General features: G+C 44.1%; 2 protein-coding genes across 3 annotated transcripts; one reads left to right on the forward strand and one right to left on the reverse strand.

The window, feature by feature from the left end:
- Positions 1–100: 100 nt before the first annotated feature.
- On the reverse strand, positions 101–8,192 carry rbbp5 (retinoblastoma binding protein 5). 2 transcript variants are annotated; one of them, XM_020486028.2, is made up of 14 exons: positions 7,832–8,192; positions 7,389–7,414; positions 7,082–7,254; positions 6,556–6,696; positions 6,080–6,242; positions 5,840–5,949; positions 5,525–5,644; positions 5,270–5,423; positions 5,015–5,086; positions 4,730–4,847; positions 4,576–4,645; positions 4,191–4,432; positions 4,007–4,084; positions 101–782 (listed from the first exon to the last, which is right to left on the reverse strand). In XM_020486028.2, exons 1-14 carry the CDS (start codon positions 7,848–7,850, stop codon positions 730–732), a joined length of 1,539 nt encoding a protein of 512 aa, XP_020341617.1. In that variant the 5' UTR covers positions 7,851–8,192; the 3' UTR covers positions 101–729. The 2 variants fall into 2 exon arrangements, with proteins under 2 accessions (XP_020341617.1, XP_020341611.1); XM_020486022.2 differs by having other exon boundaries at positions 3,866–4,084; positions 7,832–7,983.
- A 386-nt stretch (positions 8,193–8,578) lies between these two features.
- Positions 8,579–18,871, forward strand: cry3b (cryptochrome circadian regulator 3b). The gene is made up of 14 exons (XM_020486001.2): positions 8,579–9,499; positions 10,568–10,740; positions 13,594–13,702; positions 13,859–14,001; positions 14,082–14,266; positions 14,431–14,528; positions 14,748–14,888; positions 15,472–15,783; positions 15,950–16,101; positions 16,312–16,514; positions 16,701–16,799; positions 16,950–17,033; positions 17,158–17,366; positions 17,677–18,871. Exons 2-14 carry the CDS (start codon positions 10,583–10,585, stop codon positions 17,719–17,721), a joined length of 1,938 nt encoding a protein of 645 aa, XP_020341590.1. The 5' UTR covers positions 8,579–9,499; positions 10,568–10,582; the 3' UTR covers positions 17,722–18,871.
- Positions 18,872–18,891: the final 20 nt, after the last annotated feature.

Here is an 18,891-nt window from a genome sequence, read left to right on the forward strand (position 1 = left end):
CTGTATGCGTTGTAACTGTAGTGAGACTTTGCATTGGGTTTTCCTGGGGGGGGGGGGGGGGGATCTCTAGTCAGGATGACTCAATAACACAGCGGTCGAGTCAAAAACAATCTAAATGGTTTAATAACATGTATAAAAAGAAACACAAAAAGACATGTCCAGAAACAGAGTTAAAAGGAGACCAGTTGGGACACATTCCATGTAATAACTCCTGTACTGTATCTGTACATCAGTCATTCTACAGAAAAAAAAGACAGAGGGGAGAAGAGGTGACCCTATACTATTGCAGACTGTTGCTTCCCTCTTCTCTTGGTTTGTTTCTGTTACTCATCCAAAAAAAAAACATGAAAATGAGAAAGTGTGAATCTGCTATGTTGCAGGAGTTCCTAGTCAGAACTCTCATCTAAAACTTGTGACATCATCAGGTCACATACATCAGTCTTTGACAGGAGGGAGATAATCCAGGTAACCATAGCAGCCAGCACAGAGAGAGGACAGAGAGAGACAGCTGGTAGGGAAAGTCACAGCCTGAGCAATAGAAGGCTGTGATGTCATAATGAGTCTTTTGGGGTTGTGGTGGTGGTGGTGGGGGAGGGGTGATACCACAATGACAGTCTTGAGTGATATCACAAAGTGTCTTGATTTTAGGAGAGTAAAAACAGGCCGAATTTAGGTGCCTGTCCTTCCCCGTCCAGAACCACAGGGGGCGATGATGATTATGGGGCTGGCTCAGTCCAGTCCCCCGATATCATGCTGCTTGTAGGACTGTGAAACCAGGCTCCCTGTAGGAAAGACACCAAGAATATCACACAGAATAGAGAACCCCATAAATAGAATACTCACATGTTGCCATGGCACCACGAGAGAAAGCATAGGTAGAGAGCTTCTATACATTTCAAAAATATGTTGTTTCAAGTATAGTTTTTTTTTATATATATATTTTTTTTTTACACCAACTTTTTGTTTCCTATGACTTCTTTGAGTGTTTCTATATAATATCTGGTGGTTTTGACCCATGGAAGTTGCTCGACTAATGGCAAGACTGTTTGTTTGTCTTGGCTAGGCATTTGAAGGACGCATCAGCACCAGCCTTTTCCACCTGCCCAGGTTGCATGAATGATGTGGACAGCAAGGGGTTGAGGCCCGCCTCATAGGGGACTGTTTCCTGACTACTGCCGAGGTGCGGTGCTCTTTCACGGCGCTAATAGCTGCCGAAGCATCACCCACTACTTCAGTAGCGAACTATCCAGCCTACCAACAGACGAGGGGGTGGGGGGACGAGGTGACTGACGACGAGCTGTCTGCGCAACTAACCGACGATGCTCCTTCTCTGTGTCGTCGATGCTCCCTCCGCTTAAGCTACTGCACAGCCGTTCTGAACAACACCTGAAGCTGTGGAAGACTGTTGCCCAAGACCATCCAGATCTCTGCATTTGTTTTGTTCATCGAGATTGTCTTTGTAACGAAAAGCGCTACATAAAATGAATATATTATAGCTCACAACATACCTTCTTGTCGGAGAAACACAGTCAGAGATGATGTCCTTGAACACATTAGACCTTCCCAGGTCCAGAAATTAGAGTGTATCAAGATTAATTTTTTACTTTTCCCAGAGCAGACAGTATGGTCGGTCAACGTGAACTCAACACTCAATTCAATACAGAGGCATTACAGGTATATCATGGCTCTTAGCATAATGAGTTTCTCAACAATGCAACTTGAAGAGTGGTGGGCGGTGCATTAGAAAGTAAAATGGGATTCAAAATAATAAATTCCTTCACTTTGCAACAGCAAAAGTTAGCATTGAAACAATAATGCAACTTGAAAAAGAGATGCTTTTTAGTCTATTGGAAAATAAAATGTGATTGAAAAGAAGAAATTCCCTCACTCTCCAACAGGGGCGACAGGTAATCTAGGGGTTAGCGCTTTGGGCCAGTAACCGAAAGATTGCTGGATCGAATCCCCAAGCTGACTCGGTAAAAATGTGTCGTTCTGCAAATCACGACACCCACCATCTCAGATTGTTCTGAAAATCGCTTCTGTAGTTAGAAACAGATAAGATAAGCATTCCTTCAACCTTATTTTGTTTAAATATAATTTGATCTGAGAAATTAAGCTAATTGATTGCATCCAAATTGCCCATTTTTATTTATAGCATTCATATAATATAGTACCTTACATCTGATTTTGACCAAACTTTTTTCTAACAGTAGCTAGGTTTCCATCCAATTGACGACATATTTTCATGCAAATATTCTAGAATCCACAAAGAAAATATGCACATTTTCCCACCAGTGATGCATTTCCACTAAACAGACTTATTGCAGATAAACTGTTTTTTAAAATTGTATTATTTTAAATAAGTGCGTGACGTTGTAGTGCACACAAAATGTACTTCTCCGCTTAAGCTTTCGTGTACCGAATAAAAATCTCAAATTCACTGTCTCCATTTTCAAATCTACCAATAGTTTTGTCACAAAAACTGTTAGGTTAAATTGCAAATGTGCCAACTTTGGTCTCGACTCATGCGCTCCATCTAGCATTACATAGGATCATAGCATTACATACATCACCAAAGCAAAGAAACGCAACGTGTATAGTGGAGCTGAAGAGTCAGCAGTTTATGGACAAGGTATGGCAGCAACCAAAGAACACATGCTTTGGTTCTGTTTATCTGGCCACTGTTTCAGATGCTAATCGTGGGAACAGCACCATATAGTGGTCAGAATCTCATAATATCTGGATGTAGGACGGGACATAAACCAAACAACTTCAATGAGTAATTTCTCTGAACAGAGAAAAAAAAAAACTTTAACCAAATTTACTGGGAATACATTACATAAGATGAAGAAACAATCCTCAGAGCCGCAACTCCATACTACTTGTCAGACACAGAAAACAGATACTATATACTTATCGTTGTGGTGGGATTGATGTGTGTGTGTGTGTGTGGGGGGGGGGGGCCTGACTCATTGTTAGTAAAACGTTTGGTCCAAATCAGATGTTACGTAATATAGTTATTGAATATTATATGAATCCTATAAACTAATAAAAATGGCCAATTTGGATGCAATCAATTAGCTTAATTTCTCAGATTACGATATTATATTTCAAAATAATGTTGCAAGAACACTAATCGTATCTGTTTCTAACACGACCAATCATTTCAGGACAATCAAATGGTGGGTTTCAAAATGGTGGAACAGCCCTGGTGTCAAGATCATGATGGACAGCAATGCATTAGGTGTTTGACCAATAAAAAACGAGTAGACATTCGAGCACAGCCTATGGCGGCTCGGCTTTGCTCCTCTCTGTGTCTTGCATTGTGGTCCGGCTGGATGATTTGACAGTTGTTAAAAACAAAACAAAGCACAGCAAACATCACCAATCTTTGAGCAGACAACTTGATTCCACAAATATACACAGAGACACACACCCAACATAGACACACAAGCCCTGGTGAGAGCGAGGCAGGAGCGGAGCAGGAGGGTCAAAGGGCAAGCAGCAAGTAGACAAACCAGCCGCAGGTCAGGTCAGAGCCAGCTAGCCGGCCGGCGGTCATGTTGGAAACCAAACAAACCCAATAATCAGAATCAAAACTAAACCCCACGCCTCGCAACGGGGAGAATCTCTCTTGGTGGGATTTTGTGGTTATTAAACTGGCCCAGAATCAGTTCCCAATCAGTAGTTAGAGGCAGGTTGTGAGGCTGTGGTGTGCAGGGGTTGACGGTCTGGGGGGGGGGGGGGGGGTCAATGTCTGTTTGTGTGGTGGGCGGGGGCGGGGAGCAGAGGGCTGGTGAAGCGTCGTAGCTAGCAGGATTAGCATGGCTCCTCATGTTGGCTTCATATCATATTGCATCCTTACCTGCTGCAGTCAGGCCCCCCTCCGCTCTGCCCTTCATCCCTCCTCCTCCTCCTCCTGCTCCTCCTCCCGCTACAGCTCCGTCAGGGTAGACCCTGTCCCCCCTGTAGGGTTTGGGCCTGAAGGGAAAGTCTTTCTCTTTACCTTTGGAGCCTTTTGGCCGCCCTGCCGTCTTCTTCTTGGACTTGCTGTCTCCCTTTACCCCCAGTAAGGGGTGCACCTCTACGATAGTGGGAGAAAACACAGGTCAGGGTACTAATTCATGATTAAAAAGTAAAGTGTTCATATTGTGTGTGTGTGTGTGTGTGTATGTGTGTGTTACTCTCACCATCACTAGGCACCCCCTGTAGTTCGATGGTGGTGGTACGAGCCTTCTTTTTGGGCGGAACTCCCTCCGAGGACGGCTGGCGCTTCTTGTCCCCGCTCCCTGTGTGGGCTGAACCATCTTCTACGGGGGTGGTCTGGCCGGCTGCATCCGGAGGGGGACCAAATGGATTCTCCTCAGGGTCTTCTACCTCTGGAGCAATGGGCAGGTAGAGCAGGGCCTTGAAGTCCTCCAGCTCCTCATCACTAACACAGGGGGAGATCAGAGACCACAATCCATATTCATCCTTGTATTACTATTGGACTTTTCTATTCAATTGCAATGCCTATTTAAAGCTATAAGGCTGTCACCATTGAAAGACCTGTCTACCTTCATCAAACACACTTACCTGCTGCAGAATGCAACGATGGGGTCAACAGAGGTCACATCCACCTCCTCATCCTCCGCAGCGTCAGCACCTGACACACACACAAATCAGTTCCTGACTAGTCACAATACACGGGTGTGCGTGCGTGTGCCTGTGTGTGCGCGCGCACGTCTACCTGTTTGTTCAGGTTCACTCTTATCCTCATCCTCTATGTCAAACTCAGACTCTCTCTCCTCGTACTCCACGTTCTCATCCAGCTCCTTGAAGTCTGGGGCGAACGCACTCCAGTTTTCCTGAACACAAAAACACATAGCGTTGAGTTAGCTAATCCATTCCATCAGATTCACTTGCAAAGGCAGAGGAATCACTCTCTGAAATCAAAACCTAGGTAGCCAAGTCGCAGAAAGAGACCAGTCCGGGGTGTAGAACTCAGGTCCAACCTGTATTGTGTGTCACTCACCACTTGGTTCTGAGCCCAGATGGACACCACTCCGCTGGATATGGAGGCGATGATTGGCCGCACAGGGTGCCACTGCAGAGAGGTCAGGGTTCATAGGTCAGGAAAAAGTTCATCAGCACCATGAGTTACTGTAAATCTTCAGTACAGACAATTCAAAACAGGGGCAGCACATCCTCCAGAAACGAGGCAAAAAAAGAGAATTAGCTAGTGAGAGGAAGAGGGCTAGAAAAATAAAGGTTTTGGGTGGTTCCTTACAGCCACGTCCAGCAGTAATTCTCCTCTGGTTCCATGGAGGATCTTCACCAAGTTGCCAATGCTCTTCTCCCAGATGTACAGAGCATGCTGCCGGGCTGAACCAGCCACAATGTACTCCCCATCCCCAGAGAAACAACACCGCTTCCAGGGAGTCCTACAGAGAGAGGGGAAGGAGTGAGGGAAAGAGATGTATCAAAGTGAGCATGTGTGTGGTTTGTATGCACAGCGAAGGCATGTGTGTGTGTGTGTGTTCACCTGTTGACAAGGTCCTGTAGTTTCTGCATGGGCTCTGGCTCCCCGTCTCTCCCACAGGTGAGAATCTCCCTCCCGTCATACACCCTGATGATTCTGTCTGCTGTGTTGATGAGGAAACAACTGGAGAGAGGAGGAGAGGAAGAGAGGAGAGAGTGGATCACGATCAGTCCTTTGACGGAACTATGAAATATTCTCCGTAAGAGGCACACAACTACCTTCTAAGTACCAGAATGATTTCCCACAAAAACATAGTCCTATTGCCTTTCAGCCTTCACCAACACACACTGATTGGTGGTTTCCTCTCAGTCTTCTCACCTGCCCTTGCGCGCAAACTCTATGGACTTGATGGCTGTGGTATTACTGGTCCCTGTCGTCACCCGAAACGATGCCACCAGATCCTGTGTGTCCGTGTTCAGCACCAGAATCTGCAGGGTCATATCAGTGAGAACAATAAGCTCACACACACACATAACCTATAAAGTGCTAAATAGAAAAAGAATATGGCAAAATGTCTGATCCACAAATAAATAAACCCAGGCCCCAGTGACCTCTGACCTTTCCTTTGGCGTTGCCGGTGTAGATGTACTCCCCCCGCCGGTCGAAGGCCGCCACCACATTCAGGTCAGAGTCGTCATCCACGGGCAGAACCACGTGTTTAGAGTCGGACAGGGTCAGCAGCACCGGAGCGGACTTCATAGGACACACCAGGACTTTGTCACTGAAACAAAGGACAGTTTGGGATTTCTATACATTTCCATACAGTTACTCCCTTATACCGTTTTAGATAAACTACCACTTCACAGACCTTTGGGTGTGTAAGGGTTGAGGTTAGGCGTAACAATAAATTAGGAATCATAAGAGGCCTGAGGTGTAGGCTGAGCTAAGGTCGAAGTATAGATATATATTCCAAGGTGGGTGGGGTCGGTGGTACTAACTGTACTTTAATGGATGGGGTTAGGAGTTATGAGTTAGAAAGGACAAGACTAGGCTGAGGTATAAGACAGGTACAAGTTAGACATATAGAAACTCACAGGTCTCTGGGGTGGTACTGCAGTTTGAGGATGGGCGAGGGGAAGCGGAACCTCTGGTCACAGTCTCCCGTCAGGACGTCCCATAGCGACACTATGTTATCTGTAGACGCACTCACCAGCTTGTGACCGTCTCGACTCCAACTGCAGAGGCACAAGGTTAAGGTTCAGGACAGTTAAGATTCAGAACCACACTAAAAACAATTCAGAACCACAGTCAAAACACCTTTTGACAAGTGCTCCAGGACCAAATCATGGGTTTGAGTAAATAAAAGAAGAACATTTTAACATATATAAATGTAAGCATAGTTTGCTGATTCTAAAAAGTGTTTGTGCTACAATGTTGGGGTCCATTCCATTTGCAATCAATTCATAAGGTAAACCAAACAGCAATTCCAATTCTTCCTAATTGAAAAGTATTGAAGAAAATTGGAATTTCAGTGTACTTCCTGAATTGACTGCAATTGAAATGGAATTGACCCCAACCCTGGTGTTTTCCCTTTCTCGTGACCGCGGCTCGCTTTCTCACCACAGTGAGCAGACTGGATGAATGTGAGCGCTGATGATCTTGGCGATGCCCCGTGTCAGGAAGTCCCAGATGACGATGCGTCCGTCGTTGCAGCCCACCGCCAGAAGCGTACCCCAGCGGTTAAAGGTGCATGTGAGAGCCATACTGATACAGTCCAGAGTGCCATCGGCCTCCTGTCAATGAGATCGCAACTATATGTGAAGACACTCACACAGACACAGATGTATTCATCAGGAAGTCGCTCTGGATAAAAGCGTCTGCAATGTAAATGACAAGTAACATGTAGAACAAGATTGGAATAGCTTACCTCTGGATAGTTCTGCCCGAACGACTCTATAGAAAAATAACAAATCATGTGGTTAGCTCTCTAGTACATATAGATTGACTTAGGTCATATAACACCTGGAAGAACACACAATCCACAGACTAGCTAACGTTACTGACTGTTTACATTATCTGAGTCCAAATGACAGTACGAAGATCGTTCATTGGCTAATGTAATGGCTAACGTCTAATAGTTGTAGTTGCCTGCTATTTTGCGGTGTGATTTCACCTTGTATTTAGAAGGTAAGATTAACAATCCTGAAATAAATAGATTGTATTTATCCCTAACGTTACTTGTACTCCGACTGCTTTGTATAGCGTTTGGCGTTCGTTAATTAGCACGCTAGTGCTGCCAAGCTACAATTTCCTTCTTTACGTGAAGTCCTGCACCCAATAAATTATTGAAGAATTATAAATTATCCTTACCGAGCAACTCTAAATTCATCGCTGACCAATTTTGAGACCACGAATATCAAAAATAAACAGTATTCAAGTCGATGTATCCAAAACACAGACGTGTAGCTCTGTTGCTAACAAGAGAGTGACTGGCGCCTAGCTAACGAAGGACCCCAAACAAAGTGACGCTGAAACTGCCCAAATAAAAATCTATACGGATTTAATTCATTTTATCGTGTGTTCAAAGTAAACTATTTGCAATTGTGTTTTTGATTTTTGTACGCATGAATTTCAGATACTTATTCAACATCTGAATATATGAACGTGTACGTTATTTAATTCATAACATCCTCCATCCAGGCCGACACAGTTGCTCTTGTGTCCATGTTTATATCAGGCAACTGCATTACACACAGGACTCTAAAATCCTACCACCCGTGAACATCCGGGTCTTTCCCAATGTAACCAATCACAAAATACACGGAAAAACAGGGCGGGGTTTCAGGTTATAGAAATTAAGTTATTCCATATAAAATACATATTTTCAACCTACAATGAAAACATAAATGGCACGAAAACTACATAAGAAATCATATCTAGTACACCTCTAAATACTAGAAAGTCAATAGTCCGGCAGCAGCCAGTCACAAAAATTACCAGCACAGACAGAAGGGGAACCCCAGAGATGTCACAGGGGGCTATAAATTTGAAGCAGCATTTACACATTTTCTCATCACCAAATATGGTAGTGAGAGGAAGTCCGGTCGCGAGTAGTGGAGAGGATGAAACTAGGTGAAACTTGGCCGACATTCTGCATCTAGGAGAGAAAAGTAGGAAAGGAAAGGAAGAAGGAAATTAAATTAGGAAAAGGAGTTAGGAAAGGAAGAAAGGAGCCTAGGAAAGGAGGAGAGGAATGGGAGCTAGGAAATGAGAATGGGAATCTATGAAAGAAGAGGAGGAAAGACAAGGAACCTAGCAAATGAAGTTAGAAAAGTACGAAAAGAAAGAAGGCTAGGAAAGGAGGAAATTAAACGGAGCTAGGAAAATCAGGAAAAGAAAGGGAGCGAGGAAAGGAATCAAGGAAAGAAAAGGAGTTCACATGTATGCGGTAGGGATTATCACGGCCAGTAGAGAGGAAAGGAATCTAGCAAAGGAAATGGGGCAAGGAAAGTAATCTAGGAAATAAAATAAATTCACGTGTATGTGGTAGAGATTAACCACTGCCAGTAGATAGTATTGGTTTTAGTGACAGGCTAGTTTTAGTCACAGGCTATTCTGCGAGGCTGCAGCTGGATGCATCTCAAAAAAGTACCCCTGATCGTTCCATGCCGCAAAAACGTGAGGAAAGGCCTACTGCTTCAACCAATTGGATTTCTAGGTCGCTTCTTTATTGCTTGTTGGGGCGTGTTGCTTGGAGCATAGAACTTTGTAACTAGACAGTAAAGTCACTGTGCTTGGAAACAGAATTTCACATTTATTCATTTATATTTCTATATCACGTGTTGTTCTGGAACATTGGTCATGCGCAGTAGCTAGAACAGTTATGCAACTGTCTTGTTCTTGCATTGGGAGAACTTAACTGTACACCACAAGAAAACCCCGACTGTTTGATTCACACTTGGAGAGACCACCCGTGGAATTAAACGATCCTGTCAACGGTAATGACATAAGAGACACATACTTGACAACACATTACAGGTAAGCGATGGACATTATTACTTATCAGAATGTAGGTCTCTCTTCTCCCATGCACATGTATTATCCTTACATAAGGTACATGTAACTGACCTGATTCTGAGGCTGTGCTTTGGCAAATCGTGACCTTAGAATTATTCTGAGTTAATTGGATTTACAATTCATACAATTAGAGTATACTACTATGTAGACCATCGTACAGAACAAGGCGGTCTGAAATTAACTGAAATTGGCAAAGATGCATATAGAACCTAATAATTCCAAGTTATCAAAAAACAAAGTTGCCTGACCATTGATACGGCATAACATTTGTATGTATGTGTGTGTGTCTGAGCTTTCTGAACAATTTGTGTGCAGTTATGCAGTGTATATTATGTTGATGATGCTTGTGGTCTAACATTTCTGATGTTACGGTGACCAAATCACCTACACCGTGTCATAAATTTGCATGCCACAAGCTGTACTATCTGAGTGTGATATAACTTCATTCAAAAGTTGGGAGACTAAGGGTATTGTCTTTTTTTGCAAGTTGATGAAAAAAATATAATGGCAATATTTATTTCTATTGCTTTCGTGCATTATTGTATTTTTCTGATTTGTCCGCAAATTGCTTTAGATGAGATCGTTATTTTCTTGTTAGAAAAACGCAAATAATGAGTTTTAATAAGTCAAACTAATTGGAGACTGAGATTTGAAGCAGTGCTTTGCTTGGTTTAGGCTAGTTGTACTGTGTTAGTCCCATTTGACTCTCAGCTCTGTGCATCATATAGTCTGTAACAGAAATACGATAATCAATTGTATACTTTTTTGTACATTGTTTCTAACAAAAGTCATTTTCCAACTGAACATGCAACTGTACAATTTCATTCCAATAACCATTACATTATGAACAATGAATTTTTGAATTGTGTAATATTAATATTATGCTTCTAACTTCCAGTGTATTTAATAATCAGTTCTCTGCTAAATATTTTTAGAGTCTTTAACTCTTTCCATTTTTTTAAATGTGACCCATTCCCTAAAGTACGTACTGTGCTTCTAAATATTTAACATTTCTTGTCTTTTTTCCAGGCCCTGTTTTTGAACATGACCAAGAACTCCATCCACTGGTTCCGGAAGGGACTGCGTCTCCACGACAACCCGGCCCTGCTGGAGGCTGTGCGTGATTCAGACACGGTGCGCTGTGTATACTTCCTAGACCCCTGGTTCGCTGGCTCCTCCAACCTGGGGGTCAACCGGTGGAGGTGAGGAACAACAACAGTAACTATTCACCCATCAACCAACCAGTCAATATGATTCTATTGTCCCAGTAGATTTAAATGAATTGTCCATGCTCGGGACGCTTATGTGTTATTACCATAAATACAATTCAATGGTTATTACAGAGTGGGTGAGGTAGGTTGGGTTGAACTCTGTTCCGTTTGAATTCAAGAAGTGACTTGAAAGTCCAATTCAAGATTTTGTACAAATCTTTATTGAACATCAATGACACTGAATTGTCCCAGACCCAGGTGTTCTAGTGGTTATAGCATTGTGGTGGTTCTCAGAACAGCTCCCTTCACACAGTTGCCAATATCTGGCCTTGCTAAAGAGGATGGTAGTATGGAGTGATCAGATGTGCCGGCGGAAAGCCTGGACCCTGACATCATCAGGTAGTTGTTTTGGCCCCGCAGAGTAAGGATGGCAGCAGTAGGCCCATATTGTAATGATGTCTGCTTTCAAGATAAAAGTAGTGACTTCTGTATGTAGCTATTATGGTGGGTTCTGAAAGTTTGTGGATCCTATGTTTGAGTCTTCTTTTGGGTATCTACTAGGCTATTCCCTTTTAAACATTGGTTGATGGCGAGCTTGTGAAATAGTGCAGTGGTGCTTATCCCTCGGTCCTTTTAACTTAGAGGAGGGATACAAATGGGATGAATAGCAGGCAAAAGCAACAGCTTCTCTTTTCCGGTGACAGTTAATTAAGAGAGCATTAATAGTATAATATAAATATTTCCCTCCAAAGTACTTACCGTTGCCTCGGCCAGACAAAATGTTATTTTCACGTTCTGTACAATTGAATAAATCCTCTCTGGGGCCATTCTTTCTGGCATCTTTCAAAGACTAAAGAGCGTAGAGCCAAGGCCTGTAAAATGGTGTCGTTCAAGCAGGGAGCCGGTTTTGTGTGACAAAAGAGAGTTACATTTCCTGAGTCAGTGGTTGCTATTGGGATGACCTACTTTCCAGCAGGCTGTGCAGTGGCAGAGCGTCCTAGCTTGATCTCTTAACTGCTCAAGCAGCAGGAGGCGGTAGTGGCCCTCAGATCCGCAGCTGGATTAGCCACCTTTTCAACTGTTAACACCTATACTTTCTTAGTTATTTGATCTGGAAAATTGCTAGTGTGAAGCAACAGACAGATAGCAGGCCTGTCGGCTTATCTTGTCTCTCTCCACAGGTGGTGTGTTTATCGTTGTCTTCAAAGGTGTTCAGGTGTTTACTCAAACACCAGACAAACACACCATGTATCACCTGCTGCTCTTCTCTCAGGGGGCTGTTCTTACGCTGAGCAGAAGGATCACAGCATTTTCTGGTGACTGCGTTCAGTCAGTCATTCAGTCACCTGGGATGCTATGCTGTGATACTAACTCAAACATGGCACAGTTCCCATGCCAAATATTACATATGCAACCGTGAGGACTGAATCGGTGCCCCAATGACATGACTTACTGCGTAAATGCTGGAAAGGGGACGTAAATGCGAAAAGGCAAATGTGAGCTTCAGAAAGTTTGCGTGAAATAATAGTTGTTGAAACCGGCATCGTTACACGTGCGGTGATGTAACAATTCTGATGTCATCATTGCATCACCGTCATAACATAAATGATGGACATGTGGTCAAATGGCGTCAGTCTGCTTCTGGGAAAGGGATTAAGAGTTTATGTATTTATATCGTGATCCAACAAACATGTTCTTATTCATTTACTTATCATGTATTATTGAGTGGGACTTATTAGGGTTTCATTCAATCAAACATGGTGTCAGGTCTAAGTAGTAAACATGGTGTCAGGTCTAAGTAGCAAACATGGTGTCAGGTGTAAGTAGTAAACATGGTGTCAGGTCTAAGTAGTAAACATGGTGTCAGGTCTAAGTAGTAAACATGGTGTCAGGTATAAGTAGTAAACATGGTGTCAGGTCTAAGTAGTAAACATGGTGTCAGGTCTAAGTAGTAAACATGGTGTCAGGTTTAAGTAGTAAACATGGTGTCAGGTCTATGTAGCAAACATGGTGTCAGGTATAAGTAGTAAACATGGTGTCATGGCTAAGTAGTAACATGGTGTCAACTCTAAGTAGTAAACATAGTGTCAGGTCTAAGTAGTAAACATGGTGTCAGGTCTAAGTAGTAAACATGGTGTCAGGTCTAAGTAGTAAACATGGTGTCAGGTCTAAGTAGTAACATGGTGTCAGGTCTAAGTAGTAAACATGGTGTCAGGTCTAAGTAGTAAACATGGTGTCAGGTCTAAGTAGTAAACATGGTGTCAGGTCTAAGTAGTAAACATGGTGTCAGGTCTAAGTAGTAAACATGGTGTCAGGTTTAAGTAGTAAACATGGTGTCAGGTCTAAGTAGTAACATGGTGTCAGGTCTAAGTAGTAAACATGGTGTCAGGTCTAAGTAGTAAACATGGTGTCAGGTCTAAGTAGTAAACATGGTGTCAGGTATAAGTAGTAAACATGGTGTCAGGTCTAAGTAGTAAACATGGTGTCAGGTTTAAGTAGTAAACATGGTGTCAGGTATAAGTAGTAAACATGGTGTCAGGTATAAGTAGTAAACATGGTGTCAGGTCTAAGTAGTAAACATGGTGTCAGGTTTAAGTAGTAAACATGGTGTCAGGTCTATGTAGCAAACATGGTGTCAGGTCTAAGTAGTAACATGGTGTCAGGTCTAAGTAGTAAACATGGTGTCAGGTCTAAGTAGTAAACATGGTGTCAGGTCTAAGTAGTAACATGGTGTCAGGTCTAAGTAGTAAACATGAGTCTCTTTGCGCTCTGAGAATGCCCCTGAAGCAGTGTCCTCTCCAGCATGGCCATGTAGTGACGGTCGTCGTCCCTCCTGTGTTTCAGGTTCCTGCTGCAGTGTCTGGAAGATCTAGACGCAAGCCTTCGGAAGCTCAACTCCCGTCTGTTTGTGATCCGAGGCCAGCCGGCCAACATCTTTCCCCGACTCTTTAAGGTGAGACCCCTTTTCCCTCCCCTCTCCCCAGCCTCTCTCACCCCCATGGACAGCAAATATTCACCATGCTCTATCAGTGTTTGCCGACCATTTCAAAGCCGATCGGTATATGTTGTTTTAACCCCAGTGTGTGTCTGCTGTGTCCTGTCCTCTCAGGACTGGAACACCTCCCAGCTGACGTTTGAGTGTGACTCTGAGCCGTTCGGTAAGGAGCGGGATGCAGCCATTAAGAAACTGGCCACAGAGGCCGGAGTGGAGGTCATCAGCAGGATCTCACACACTCTCTACGACCTGGACAAGTGAGTGGGAGACCCGGGTGACATCACTTGGAGGTTTGGATCAAAAAGAGCCCTAACTGAAACCCCTCTCCTCTCTGCAGGATCATAGAGCTGAACGGGGGTCATCCTCCTCTCACCTTCAAGCATTTCCAGACATTGGTTGGCTCCATGCCGCCCCCCGATGCCCCAGTAGGGGCTCTGTCCCGGGCCAGCATGGGTCGATGTGTCACCCCTGTCTCAGACAACCACAGGGACAAGTACGGAGTACCCCTATTGGAGGAGCTGGGTAAGACACCTTTTCTATTGGAATGGGTGTCCATACTTGCTTCATGGAGTTGAACATTAAATTGTTTTAGCAATTCTTTCGAGTGGTTCTTAGGAGCGGAAAAAACGAGTTTTCGAGATAATTTACCTGAAGTGTCTAAACATGCTCTGTGTTTCTCTCCCCAGGCTTTGATACAGAGGGCTTAGCCCCAGCCGTGTGGCCAGGAGGAGAGAGTGAAGCTCTCACCAGGATAGAGAGACAACTGGGACCTGACCTCTCCACTGTACGTAACCCCCCTCCCACACACACACACACACACACACACACACACACACACACACACACACACACACACACACACACACACACAGACTGATTAGTAATTATGTTTTATATCATAGATGTGAATTGCTTTTTATGGTGAGCGAGCGTTGCAGATTTTCCTGTCCAATTATATCATAGATGTATCATATATTTATCCTCCACCTTTCTCTCTCTCCAGGCGTGGCAGGTGAATTTTGAGAGTACCAGGAAGACCGCCAGCCCCCTGCTGCCCAGTCCTCTAGGTCTCAGCCCCTACCTCCGCTTTGGATGTCTGTCCTGTCGACTTTTCTACAGCAAACTGGCAGAGCTCTACAAGAAGGTACAGTAGCTCACACACATAACACCAACACACATCCATCCCTACCGAACACCAACACTCATCCGTCCCTACCTAACACCAACACACACGTATCCTTACCTAACACCAACACACACGTATCCTTACCTAACACCAACACACACGTATCCTTACCTAACACCAACACACACGTATCCGTACCTAACACCAACACACATGTATCCTTACCTAACACCAACACACATGTATCCCTACCTAAAACCAACACACACGTATCCTTACCTAACACCAACACACAGGTATCCCTACCTAACACCAACACACACGTATCCTTACCTAACACCAACACACACGTATCCTTACCTAACACCAACACACACGTATCCTTACCTAAAACCAACACACACTTATCCTTACCTAAAACCAACACACACGTATCCCTACCTAACACCAACACACACATATCCTTACCTAACACCAACACACACATATCCGTACCTAACACCAACGCACACGTATCCTTACCTAACACCAACACCAACTCTTATCGCAGGGAACTATCACATAAGATTGCTCCTCACGATTACATTCTCCTCTCTCTCAGGTGAAGACGAACGGCAGTCCCCCCATCTCTCTCTACGACAAGCTGCTGTGGCGTGAGTTCTTCTACACGGCCGCCACGAACAACCCCCGCTTCGACAAAATGGACGGGAACCCCATCTGTATCCGCATCCCCTGGGACCGCAACGCCGAGGCGCTGGCCAAGTGGGCCGAAGCCAAGACTGGCTTCCCCTGGATCGACGCCATCATGACTCAGCTGAGGCAGGAAGGCTGGATCCACCACCTGGCCAGACACGCTGTGGCCTGCTTCCTGACCAGAGGAGACCTGTGGATCAGCTGGGAGGAGGGCATGAAGGTAGAGAAAGATGGAGGGTGGTGTGGAGGGAGGGAGGGAGGGGTGGAGGAGAAGAGGGCTGGGAAGAGGGCATGAAGGTAGAGAGAGGGGAGGGAAGGGGGAAGAATCAGAAGAGATACATGTTATGTGTGAATGACCGTGTTGTTGTTCTGTGTGTGTCTGTCAGGTGTTTGAGGAGCTGCTCCTGGATGCAGACTGGAGTGTGAACGCAGGCAGCTGGTTGTGTCACTCCTGCAGTTCCTTCTTCCAGCAGTTCTTCCACTGCTACTGTCCCGTGGGCTTTGGACGAAAAATAGATCCCGAAGGAGACTTCGTTAGGTTGGTATAGCTACATGCACACACACCCACACACATATACACACACACACACACACACACACACACACACACACACACAAAGTGTCTTCTTTATCAAGTCATGCATTAGCAAGGCTGTTCTGTCTGACTACTGTCTGTATGTTATGCTGAACCAACTCCTCTGGCAGTTGTGACGAGGTGCTGAGATTTCATTTCTCCCTCTGCTTGCAGACACTACCTACCTGTCCTGAAAGACATGCCAGACAAGTACATCTACGACCCTTGGAACGCCCCCATAGAGGTGCAGCGGGCGGCCAAATGTGTGGTCGGGGTGGACTACCCCAAACCCATGGTGAACCATGCAGAGGCCAGCCGACTCAACATAGAGAGGATGAGACAAATGTACCAGCAGCTGTCCAGATACAGAGGACTCAGTAAGTATTTTTCTCCCTCCCTCACTTTGTATTGAACTCTCTCTCGCTTTTCTTTTTCACTCTCTTCCTATCACCTGCCCACTCTCTTTTTCTCTCGCTCTCTCTCACACTTTCTTTCTGTCTGTCTCTATCGCTCTCTTTCTCACACTTGGTAATTCATTATAACGTGTGTCACTCTCCCAATAGGCTTACTAGCAGCTGTGCCGACCAGTCCCATTGAGGATCTGAATGCGGTGGCATCGCCCTCTACTGGTAGAAAACAAAGCGGGCTCAACAGCCATCATGGTGAGCAAGGCTCATTTGCCTAAACCTCCTTAGATACCATTCATACATTATCCCAAATAATATCACACCACGACTGCAAAGTGAGCACACTCTAACCCACACTCCACCTCTCCTCTACCCTCCCCTCTCCCTCTCTTCTCCTCTCTCCAGGCCGTAGTAGAGTAAATGTGAACGGTGAGGAGCAGCTGGGACTCAGTGGAGTGAGGCCACGACCTGGACCAACATGCACTCAGAGTAAGTCTAGACACAGTATTTAATATCTGACTGGACACAGACTGGTCACAACAGTCACTTGCAGTGTTATGTAGAGGAGGACATTCTTATGGGTTTATTTCTGTTTGCTTCTTGGTCACTGCAGGCTGTGGAATGGCGCACGCAGAGCAGGCAGGATCGTCCAATCAGCAACTCTGTCGGACAAGATGTGCCCATGAGTTTGCTGTGCCTCACTATCCAGGTCATTTGGCACGGGGCGGGACTGGGAAGAGGGGGCGGGAGTCGGAACAGGAACAGGAAGTGGGCAGCGACTTTCCGGCCCCTGCCTTCAAGGTGCAGCGACACCACCAACATGTAAGTCAGGGGTCAGGGGTCAATATTTGTGTTTACATTCTGTTTTCTAAAGTCGATGTTATGTACCTGGGGTGATGTCACAAAACATGATCAATAAGTTATTAAATAGTCTGAAATATTCATATTTCTGAGTTCATAAATATAGACTTTTAGGAGCATAGTAAAATAGACTCCACATGATCAGTTTATCAGAGCTTCTGCTTTGTGAAACTATAAACCCCTCTGGTATTTACATACGACTGTATAAACATGGTTAAAATGATGTCGTAATATTTTACAATGTTGTCTTTGTTCTGTGTTTGTGTTTCAGAAGAGTACGGGTCGACAGGATGAGAGGATGGCTGTGTCTTCATAAGCTGCTGCCGTCATAGATAGATATTATTTTGTATGATATATACTGTACAGAGATGTTTAAAGACACATTTTTATTTTTTGTATAAAAAGGGAAAATTCTCTATGCGATGTCACATGAAAGTCCCTGAGACGTCTTAGGTTTGAGAGTTGCGAACTCAAAGATGTACTATTTCAATTAGGCAAAAGGGTCAATCAGTTTGGGTTTTTCGTAATCTAATCTTGAGCGCTTATTATGACCCTAAATACCCCACCTGGGTTGAATATGAGATAGTCTATAATATGTTATTATGTAAATATGTCAGTTAGACTGTGGATGACATTTTACCATACTGTGCCTTACTGTATGTGTGTGACACATAGCCATATAGCCCGAAGACAAACCATTTCACTGGAGACCTGATATTTAGGTCTGGACTACCCATGACCTTTAGGGTTTACCTTTGACCTCTAACCCTGAGGATCACAGCAGGCTGATTGGTCAAATCAAATCCCCTGCTCTCTGTAGGGAAAGTATATGTAATAGCCTCAGCAGTTCATCATGTGTTGTTCTTTCACCATGTTTCTTATTTTTTCTCAAATGGAGGGTGAAGAATGTTATTCTGGGTAGAGGATGTGAACTGCCTGGACGGAAGATCAGTGTTACTGCTGGTGGTGAACAAGTGGCCTACTGTATTAGACACCCAGTAGTAATCTACCATTGCCTCTGCTGGGGACACTGCCTTTGGGAGTTCTTCCCAGATTCACTAGCTTCTGAAAGATGTACCGTGACATTGCTTTAATACTGTCTTCCATAGTGTAATGCACTAACCATAAGTCACTCTGGATAAGAGCGTCTGCTAAATGACCAAAATGTCAAATGTAAATGTAAAGTCAACTTTCAAGCAGAAAGTCAATCTTCAGTTTCAAAAGCTAGCAGGAAGTCAATCTATTTTATGTTGGCTGGTATCATGTAGGTTGTTTTCATAAATCTGCTTTTTATACAGATTGTTTTTTGTTTTCCCTCTGGGGCTGTACATTACTGGTTTAAAAAAATATGACCTTTAAATTTCATATACATTTTTAAATAACTTAATTGATATAGTATATGTACCTATCTGTGCTCTTGGCTAAGGAAACTATTATTTCAACTGAAATTAAATAGTTGAAACACAGACATATTGTGGGATTCCTT

The sequence above is a fragment of the Oncorhynchus kisutch genome, linkage group LG1, assembly GCF_002021735.2.
Source record: "Oncorhynchus kisutch isolate 150728-3 linkage group LG1, Okis_V2, whole genome shotgun sequence".
Classification (NCBI taxonomy): domain Eukaryota; kingdom Metazoa; phylum Chordata; class Actinopteri; order Salmoniformes; family Salmonidae; genus Oncorhynchus; species Oncorhynchus kisutch.